This window comes from Lepidochelys olivacea (genome assembly GCF_965140295.1).
Source record: "Lepidochelys olivacea isolate rLepOli2 genome assembly, chromosome: 8".
NCBI classification, from domain to species: Eukaryota; Metazoa; Chordata; order Testudines; family Cheloniidae; genus Lepidochelys; species Lepidochelys olivacea.
The window spans coordinates 77028887-77040079 of NC_140418.1; the positions used below are offsets into that span (position 1 = coordinate 77028887).

General features: G+C 41.0%; 1 protein-coding gene across 3 annotated transcripts in view; it reads right to left on the bottom strand.

Annotated features, from left to right (window-relative positions):
* Positions 1 to 10697, bottom strand: part of PKN2 (protein kinase N2) — a 136019-nt gene extending 125322 nt beyond the window's left edge. For 2 of the 3 annotated variants that reach the window (XM_084637105.1, XM_084637104.1), the window contains exon 1: positions 10337 to 10697. In XM_084637105.1, coding sequence (XP_084493231.1) covers positions 10337 to 10384 — 48 coding nt within the window. In that variant the 5' untranslated portion in view covers positions 10385 to 10697. The remainder of the gene's footprint in view (positions 1 to 10336) is intronic. The other variant, XM_084637103.1, reaches the window with a different exon arrangement.
* Positions 10698 to 11193: the final 496 nt, after the last annotated feature.

Genomic DNA, 11193 nt, shown 5'->3' on the forward strand with positions numbered 1-11193 from the left:
TGCAAAACATGACCTCTTAAAAACTTCTGAATATCAACTTCTATAAATTTCGTCTAAAGAGGTATATCAGCACTTATACTTAGAGGGTTGGAACAATATTTTTGGTCTCACTGCCCAGCACACTTTAATTCTGCCACCTATTACTTTTAATTGATTTATAATCCAAATTAAAAGTTACTCTTTCCAACCTGGTACAGTTGAAAACACTTTTGTAATGCTAACTCCCCCCACACTCTTCTGTGATCAGTTCTGAAGCCATGATATGCAAGCACATATACCTGATTATGCACATATTACTAATTCCTCTCTTACTGCTCTAGATCTAAGTTTCAGTTACACTCTTTTTCTTGTCACCCAAAAAAATGCTGCCAGAGAGTTATCAAAAGAAATACCTTTCAACTTGAACAGGAAAAACACTGTTACTGCAACACTGAAAATAAGATTCACTCATAATTTGAAATCTATAATCTTTCTTACCACCTCTTCACAAAGAAAATGGTTTAAAAAAATCTTCAATAGGATCATTAGTTTGTTGTAAAAACTTCAGTAAACTACAGAAGTACAAACAGCAGCCACGAATTAGACCCATATTTTCCAGCTCCAGACACCATATCCTCAGATTTGTACTTATTCAGGCATCAAGTAAAGAGTTTGTCTGTCTCTAAGTACTGTAACAGAATCTACAGTAAAGGAAATTGAGATTTCTAAAAAACAACAACACAGGACTTCAGGCAAAAAGAGATCATTTTAGCTAATTAGTCCATATATACCCTACAAATTTCGGCCAGCATAACAAAGTCAGTAGAGATTGTGAAGAGGTGTTATCCCTGACCAACACCTGTGCTGGCAGAAGTCCTTAATGTAGACTCATTTATATACTGGCAAACGTTTATCCTACTTCACTCAGTGGAAAGAGGAGGCTGGAATTAGCTATGCAGGCAAAAGCATAGTTTTGCTTGAATAAACTACATCTACATCTTCTAGTGTACATATGGTCTTAATGCAAGGCATAGGAACATGCATCTAACTTCAGCAATGTCATTAAGACGGACAAAGACTAAGTAACACTTCCCTCCTAGGTTTCAAAGTGGTAGCCGTGTTAGTCTCCTCTCATACTAACTGGCACAACCAATAGTCAGTGGAGTTGTGCAAGGATGTATCTTCATCTACCGTACCAAATAGGGCCCTACCAAATTCACGGCCATGAAAAATGCATCACGGACTGTGAAAGCTGGTCTCCCCTGGTCTTTTGTGTGCTTCTACCCTATACTATACAGATTTCACGGGGGAGACCAGCATTTCTCAAATTGTGGGTCCTTCCCAAAAGGAAGTTGCGGCCGGGGGGGGGGGGGAGGGGTGTCATAAGATTATTTTAGGCGGGTTGCCATCCTAAGGGTAGCAGTATCACAAGCCCCCGCTTCCCCCGCACCCACACACTGAATAACCTTGAGACATTCTCCCCCCCCGCCACACACACAACTCCTTTTTGGGTTAAATTTCAGATTTAAATAGCTGAAATCATGAAATTTACTATTTTAAAAATCCTATGTCCGTGAAATTGATCAAAATGGACCATAAAGTCGGTAGGGCCCTAGCCATAAACATGAAGAAAATGAGTGTCTAAATCTATACACTCAAAGCAGCAGCATCATCAGTAACAGAAGTGAATAAGATATTCTTCTCATACTATTTCAAAAAATATAAGAAGATTTAGGAACTTCTTGAATGATGCATTGTTCAATGGACTCCAACTTGAAATCCAGTCATTTAAAAGGGATAAATAACCTCCTTCCCAGTTCCCATGCCAGTTTTATTTTATTTACACCATACTTTTTTAAACTTTCTCTCTTACCTGTTGCTGCTTAGAAGACCCACATAAATTAATGTGTATGTAGATGATGTTCTCATGCTGCTGCTAATAAATATACATAGTGCATATAAACCAAATTAACCATCCACCTGGAGTTTGGCCAAATTTGAAGAAATTAGGTTGTAACTAAGCAAAGTTATTAATTATTGTAAACATTATTAACACAAGAAATTCAGAGTACAAGTTACACTTAAAAGAAATCAAAACATGTTAAGATACACAGGCTCAGTTATGGTTGAAAAATACAACAAATCTATTCCCTTCAAAAACCACTTTAATATAGTCTGTGACCACAAATACTAAAATACTTTAATCATAATTGTATGGTTATTGGATGGCATTACTATATGTTAAAGGAAGAAGAGATAAGTGGTCTGTGAGAAGCATATTTAAGTTTCCTGACCTTTGTGTATGCAAAATTCTCAATTTTTATTAATTTTTTTTCAATAATAAGATCACTGATTCAAGGAAATGAAACTGAAGACAATTTGTAAGTCATCTGCTTTACATGTCCCTGTCAATCTATCACCCTCAGACCATCCAGCATGTTTTTCCAAGTGTTTTGTTGGCTTTATGAAGCCTCAAGTTCTTATGCCACAATAAAGCAGTTTTTAATCACTCATTCAAAGTGTTATAAAATCAGGCATATGAAATTAATATAAAACTCAACCTAGCATCATTTTTAAAAAGTTAATCTAAAACTTATGAAAGAAGCTAGCTCAACTATGTTAGAAACTAAGCCCACTATTCTCAAAAGTGGTAAAGCACAGGTAGTAATAATTAAGCTTCAACACACTATTCAAATGTCTCATTCATGTTCTGCAGGAAACATCCCTAGAGGTGAAAGTCCAGTTTAGTCTCTATTCTCATTCAATCACTGGCACCTTAGCGAAGTAGAGCAATGAAACTACCAACTAGTGCCAAGTGCAACAGGCGTTTTGGTGATAGGGAAAAATTAGAGACCACAGTATATAGTCCACAATGCTTGGTCACTATGAACCTGAGGCAGATGTGAAATGATGTTTTAGGCCCAGAATCAACAGTTCATCCCTACTCAGCAAAGCACTTACCCATGTATTTATATGCTTTGCTGAACTGGCGATTTAGAGATGAGATTGCCTATCCCACTATTAATCCCTTGAGCCACCTCACCCTCAACATGAAGTGCATGTACAATTAGTTTTTTATAAGGAATTCTCCTAGGGTATTTTGAATTCTACCATAATGAATCCCCAATCTCACAATATACAAAACGGCTCAGATGGTGGAGATATTATGCATGTTGTGAATACATATCTGTGTCATTATTGCCCATTACCATGTAACTGGATGCTGAACAAAAGTTAAAGCAACTGTCTTGGATCCAATGACCCAGGAAGCACCAACTACCGCTGAGTAAAAGAAAAGGTAGCCAAAAATTATAATGTTAACAGGTCAGCTGACAGGACATCAGTTCAGAAGGTGTCTCAAAACCAACATATCAATAAAACTACACATTTAAGGATTATTTTTGTCCCATTAAGAACTTTTCCAGCTTTTCAAAATGTTTAAAGAGAATCAAATGTTAAAAACAATTACAATTAAAGTGTATCTTAAACCCAGACAAGCAGAGAAATTTAGAGTTAGAGCTGGAAGTCTTCCCTAAGCTCACCATGTTATGGGAACAGTATTCAAGGATCTGAGAAATACTGGGCAACTCTACAGGTACTTCAATACCTATGACAAAAAAGGATGGTCAAGGGCAATTTTAGCCTTCGCTGTGAGTTGTTTTTTGTTTTTTTGTTTTGTTTTTTTAGTTCTGTAGGAACAGAGACAAATAAGTTATTTGAGGGTAATCTTTTATAGTTTAATTTCTGAAATAAGTATACTATTCAAAAGAGAGTAACTAGGATACTTGTGCAGTTTTAAAATTCACTCAACTATTTTAACTAAGTTTGAGTAAAAAATAATATTTAGTTCTTATACAGTGCTTTTCATCCATAAATCAAAGTGCTTAATAAAGGAGGTCAGTATCGTTATCCCCATCCCAACTGAGGCACAGAGAGGTGAAGTGACTTGCCCAAGATCACCCAGCTCCAGCTGGCCAGTGGAAGAGCCAGGAATAGAACCACGGTCTCCTGAGCTCCAGCCCAGGGCTCTAATCCAAAACATAAACACTCAATATTCCATTTCATTTAACACAAAAATAATTTTATAGTACTCATAACAGTGTACAACTTACTTCGAAAATAAGTCAGTTATTTTCAGGTACTACACGTGTCATTGATACCCTGGCCAACCTTTCCCCCTCCCAGTCACATTCATTTTTAAGTGTTCTTCTCCCATGTAGAAGTGTGGAAAAAAATAAACACAAACATAAGAAGTTAACAGTACAGGAAAGTGATATACAAAATGTGCCATTAAGTTAACTGAAAGGATTATTTTTTTCCGTCATTCTGTTATGATAATGTTCAGTGTCATTTCAAAAAATAAAAACACACTTCTGTCTAAATTAACTTGGTAATATCCTTTTAACTTATTGCCACTTGGAGGTAAACATTTAAAATGACTTATGAAAGGTTTCTGTTGTGAAGTTTAGCCTGGAAAGATTGCTGGCAATATAGTATCTGATTAGTAAATCGGGTAACAGGGCTGGCTAGAAGACTTCATCAAAATCAAATTTCTATGAAAACATGAAACATTTTTTCCTTTATTCTGCTCAGGTCCATAGGAATACTCCAGAAAAAGACATTTACAAATTAAGTTGTTATTTAGGTAAATATACCTGTTCACATGTAAGACCTAATTCTGAAAAAATGTAAATAATTTACTAACTGCAGCAGCCCAATTTGAAGAAAATGGAACTCCTCAACATACTAGGCTATGGCCTGTAGTATTAGTGGAATTAGATCTTAATTCTTTGCCACTCAGTTTAAATTTAAAAACTGCTGCCAATAATATACTTAGGATATGTCTACACTATGCAACTTTTAGCAACAGGGCTGTCTCACTACAACCGTGTCCCAAAAGGCACACAGCGTAGCCGCTGTTTATCAGCTCCCCAGCTCACAAAAAACCTTCCATTCCCAATGAGCAGCATTAGCGTTGTCAGCCAACAAAGTGCCGTTCACACCAGTGCTTGTTGTTGGCAAAACTTTTGTCTTTCGTGTGTGTGTGTTTTTTAACACCTCTGAAAGACGAAAGTTTTGTCGTTCAGTTGCCAGTGTAGACATAACTCAAAAGAACAAACTAAGGCTAAGTGCTAATAGGTGTTTGGGGAAAAATTTTGAATGAATATGAAATTTAATTATCTAAATATATTCTATAACATCAATAAAAGGGGTTTCAAGAGCAAAATCAAAGCCTGTACCTCTAAGGACCAGGTCCTATACACAATTAGCACATCAGTAACTTTACTCATATAAATTCTGTAGTCCAATTTAATATGCATAAGTAAAGTTATTCACATGCATAAGTATTTTCATTATCCAACTCTGTATTAACTTCTTAATGATATGGCTTCTGTTAAGCTTCACCACTCTCAAGGAAGCACCAGTAGTCTGAAATAGGCAACACTTCTTGTACAAATTGTAAAATTTACAATTAGAAAACAGAACACTACACACAAAACATCATTTGTAATAACTTTCTCCCTGTGAAGCTGAAGAGGGGAGCATATGTGGATGGCTTACGATGCAGATGGTAGATATTTGGAAGGGAGGATTGTGTTTTATTTTAAACATATCTGTTTAAGTTGTGAAATAGATGATGTTCTATATGTAAGATACAAAATGTCATAAAAGCAGGTTTTGCGTAGGCTTTTAGTAATTCCCGTCTTTCTCTCAAAATTACTACTACTGTTTATGTAGCACAACAGGAAAGAGTTATAATACTTGATTTTTACCTAAGTGATTATTCTTCCTCACCCCTATCACTCTGTAGAAGTACCTGAATTGTGTGACATGAAGGGACTGTCTCTAGAGGTAAAAAGGTAGTTCGTTTTCCATGACTTTGGCAGTGTCATCTGATAAGCCAACAAGAATGCCAAACAGAACCTATTATGAAAAAATCTGACAGACCACCAAACTCATTTCACATATCTTCATTTGATAGCTATGGATCTGTATTTCTGACCTTTGACAAATCTGAACCAGCAACCTAGAGACAAGTGCAAGATTTTTCCATATCTCATTAATAATTCTGTAAACAATCCAGTACTCTTAACTTTTTTGTATTTTACTGAAGATGGATATAGAAAATTAAGGTATCAACTGAAATCTATTTTCCTACTTACTTATGGAAACCAAAAGAAACTAAGTTTAATTTCTTTTAAAAAAATCAGATATACAGTCAAACCTTGTGTTTGCTATATAAGAAGTGTCCAGTTAATATGTCAAAGTTAGCAAAATCTCTCTTTGTAAGTCAAGTTCATTTCGAAACAAGCATATTTGCTACAGTAACTGCTGCATCAGTTCCTAGTAAACCGTACTGTCAGCTACTTGTGAATGTTTTCGCCTTATCATGCTCATTGTATTTTGCCAAGACTGAAGTATTGTCCAACAACTAAACATTACCTTCTAATTACAAAATTCTAGCAAATACTTAGACTATACCTGATTTAGGTAATGCTTTGAATCTTTACTGTAAGATCAGTTGGTTCTATGCATTCTTTTAACATTTTCTTAATACTCTCCATTAACACAGATATAAAATATTTTACAGCATCTTGTAATGATGTTGCTGTCAGAGAAAACAAAGTTGTAGATTTTGTTACTGAGAAATTCCAGATTACCAGCAAACACACTGGAAGCCATAGTTTATTGTTCTCTCATTCTTCAATTCCTTACTCCACATAGCCGAATCCCAAGCTAACTTGACTAAAATACAGTGAAATGTGACTCGGGAAAACACAAGGCTTTAAAAATGGTCTTTAAAGTCTGAATGAAATTACAGTGGAAACTGAATGAGACATTTAGAGTGGTCGCTGTATGGGACCTTCAACAGGAAATCTGTCAATTTCACAAAAATGAGTTAGAAATCGTTTCAGCCAGTACAAGTGCTCCCAAGTTTTCTTGTCAAAAGACCCACATGAACAAAAGGAGAGTATCTTGACTACCTAGGGAAAGTTCTGTCAAATACACAAAGTAAAAGTAAAAATAAATTCTCCAACCCCTATCAGTTACAGTAGTTTTAGAGGTTACTTGTAGGTAAAAAATGTGCCAGTGAATTAAAGAAACGTGAGCGCAACTGTGCACTCCTGATGTGAACTACAGTTAAGTGCCTTATACTGAAACCAGCTCAAAGAAAAAACTTTCATGTACATGATTTAATACACCTCATTACGTCTTATTTTAAATAATAAGAGTGGTGAATTCAAAATTCTAATATGCAATTTTTCCAGAAAAAATAAAAATCTAATAAACCACGATTTAAGTGAATAATATAAAAGGATAGGAAAATGGGATATAAAACTAATTATATAACTTCCACAAAGTTGTCCATTCTGATATGATGACTCCTTTCTATATTTTGCAGAATTGACAGAATAATAAATTTAAACTTCATTTGGATTTCCTTGTTAATATTGTAGGTTTCCTGTATTGACAGCTAGCTTTACATATATTGGTACGTATTATATATTACTACTAGTAGTGTAGAAAATACAGAAGACACAGGATTTGTTCCACTCTTGGTTTTTTCACAAAAAATGTCACTGTTCTCGACTATGCAGTTCTGCTACAAAGTTTTCTAATAAATATTTCTAAACAAATTCAGTTTCACCTCTATTCATATTCACTTTTTTGTATATGTAACATTGTGACAACCATTTAATTAAACAGCCACAGGGATGTTTCAAAAACGTCACACAACTTGGGTATCAGCAATATCAAGTTTTATTAAAACACTGATAGTTTATAAAAGGTCAGTACAAACACTTTCTATAGAAAGTCATGTTATGAACCAGCAATTGGAGTTTAATTTTTGAGCTAGTACCCTGCCTTTAGTCTTGTTCTCATTATAGGCAGTAAGTCAATAGGCAGATCATGTGCCAAATCCGGACTGCCAGATGGTTTTGAATGGACCACAACATTTCTTATTTACTTATTATCATTATTGTTACTGCGGCGTGAAAAATGTTTCTCTAGAGTCTGGACCTTGACTATACCTTGACCAAAAAATATGGACCATGACAAAAAATAATTGACTACCCTTGCAGTAAGTAAATGAAGTATGCTCAATATTCATTGTACATTCTTTCCGTTAGACCAGGGGTGGGCAAACTACAGCCCGCGGGCTGGATCCGGCCTGCCAGCCATTTTAAGTCTGCCCTTGAGCTCCCTCTGGGGAGCAGGGTCTGAGGCTTGCCACGCTCCAGCTGGCGCGCACGGTTGGGAGCCGCTCCATGGCCCCTCTCCTGTGCTCCAGTCAAGAAGCAGAGTCAGGGGCTGCTCCACACGGCTCCCGGAAGCAGCGGCATGACTGCACTCCAAAGGCCCCCTCCGGCATTCCAATGGGAGCTGCAGGGGCAGCAGACAGGACAGCGCGTAGAGCTGCCTGGTCACACAGTCAGGTAGGAGCTGGAGAAGGGACATGCCACTGCTTCCGGGAGCTACTGAGGTAAGCGCCGCCCAGAGCCTGCACCCCTGAGCCTCTCACCACGCCCCAGCCCTGATCCCCCTCCCACCCTCCAAACCCCTCATCCCCTGCCCCACCCCAGAGCCCGCACCCCAGCCGGAGCCTGTACCCCAACCCCCAGCCCTGATCCCCCTGCCCTCCAAACCCCTTGTTCCAACCCAGAGCACCCTCCTACAACCCAAACTTCTCATCCCCAGTTCCACCCCTCTCCAGCCCAAAGCCCCCACCCCCAACCCAATTTTGTGAGCATTCATGGCCCACCATACAATTTCTATTGCCAGATGTGGCCCTCGGGACAAAAAGTTTGCCCACCCCTGCCCTAGACTCTTAGCAGTAAGCACGTACATACTGTAAACATCACTACTATATTTTAAAAAATTACATGCAAATTACTCAAAGTAAAACATCTTCCTTTCAGGCATCTTTTGTTCATTTCCACTCAAATTACATGCTTTCCAGTTACAGACTTTTTCTTTAGCTTATTATCCTATTATTAACTTGAAAGTGATATTCAGAGTTGCATCTTTGCCCTATAAAAACTGTAACGCCTTATTTTGTATCGATTTAGTAAAGTTCTGAAGTCTAAACAGAGGCTTGGGGAACAGGGGGCAAGAGCTACCAAAATCCATTTCCTAGTTGAGAAATAATCTAACATGCAGTAGAAGTACACAGCAAGTCTACTCTAAAAATCTCTATTTAGTCTTGTAGTCAAAACATATTGGAGAACTGTAACAGTTACACTGTTCATAGTCTAACTCCATACTTCACACAAGTCAAAGAAACTGGTTTTCAGAGAGGCTTGGAAATGACAAACAGCTGCATTTTCATAACATTCTACCAGTTATTACTCTATAACTAAAGAAAAGAGTTCTCTGAATGCACTGAGCTACATTTATATCTGTCCATTTTCTTTTCTGCATGGATTATGAGTCCAAAGCCTACATACAAGAAAAGCTGCATCTGGTATGATCATCAAGCACTTCAACAGGAATGAAAAAACAAAAACAAAGAAAAATACTTTCTATTAGAAAAAGACTGGAATTAGACCTGACTGGTTCCCTGCTGGAGAGAGCATTTGCAAGTGACACAGCTGAAAAAGTTGCTCTACTTCACATCCTCTACTATGCATAGGGTGCCCAGCATTGACTAGCCAATTACGTTTATTTCCTTCGATGAACCGACTCGGGTGTTTGTAAACATAGCTTGATGTGCACCTAAGGGGCTGAACGAAGCGAGGAGGAAAAAGGGAAATCTCGGCAGCGGCACGTGGAAGAGAAGGGACCTCACACCACTTGCACAAGGATTTCAGGGGCTATTAATCTGTTTGCGAGCTCGAGCCAAGGCTTGGAGAGGCCGTTTCAGCTCACTCTCAAACAACCTGCCCAGAGGGGGGGACGCTTCCTGAGTCACTCCGGGCATTAATCCGGGGAGGGAGGGAAGCGGCTCGGGCCAAGAAGATTATCCTCCGGCAGCGCGCGCTAAGCAGGAGCCCAGACGGGGCTGGGGGCCTGGCGGAGGGGAAGGCGGCTGCCCCAGCTGGGGAGGGGGAGGAGAGAGACCAGAGCCGGACCCAGGCGGGGCGGCGGAATGTGACGGGAATGGGGTGGGGTCCATCCCCTCAGCACCCGCGGAACCGGCCTGCGACGGGCCGGGGGGGGAGGGTCTCAGCATCCAGTCTGCGGAGCGTTGTGCCGCGGGGGCCGGGCCTGAAGGAGCCAGGGGGCGGTTGGATTCTCCAGGCAGCGGGGCTGAGACGGGACGGGACCCGGCCCTCGGGGGCAGGAGGCGAGCGGGCTGCCCGCGGCGGCCAGAGCCCGGGCACTGAGCGACCCCGGCCCCGGCCCCGCTTACCTGGAGGTCGGTGAGGAGAATCTCCCTCTCCGCCGTGTTGGACGCCATTGCGCTCTGGTTTGAACTCCGCACCTGGACGTTGCTGCTGCCGCCGCTGCCGCCGCCGCCGGGGAGGGGAGGGAGGCGGGTCCGGGACTAATCGGGGGGAGGGGGCGCTGAGTGCTCAGCCCAGGCGGGAGGCTGGGGGATCCGGGAGGGGCAAGAACCCCCCCTCTCATGGGGGTCGGCGCGAGCGCGGCGCTGCGCTCCCCGGCTGGCTGCCCACCCGAGCTCCGCTTCCCCCACCCTGGCTCCTCCTTGCTCGGCTCCGGCAGCCCTCGGCCGCCGCCTCCACCGCTGCTGGCTGGGGCCGCCCGCCGCGGCTGTCGCACCATTTGGCTGTCACCCTGTCGCAAACGCGTCGCTGCTTTGCGGCTCCCTATGAGCACGTGATGGGATGGGGGGGTGCAGGTTCGTGGGGAGTGAACCCTACAGCTTGCCACTTGGGGCAAAGCGGGAACGGGCCGAGGGTAGGGGCCACCCCCCCGCATCGCTGTGAAGCGGGAAATTGGGAGGAGATGGTGCCCCCCCATTGTTGCCAACTCGTGATTTTTTGTTAGGTTTTTTTGCGGGAAGCCCTGCGTCCATAAATCCCCAGCTCCTGGAGTCCTGTTACTACATAAACCTCTCAGCTTTCCTAAATTTCTGATCTTCATGGTTGCAGTGAAAAGCTAGAATCTTGAAGCGCAAACAACACATAGTCCAGTAGAACACCACCTCCCCTCCCCCAATATTATTTTTAATGGTGATTTCAGGAAGCCGGACTCAGGATTTATGACCACTTGGATTTGACAATACAGCACACAAACATAGCCCAG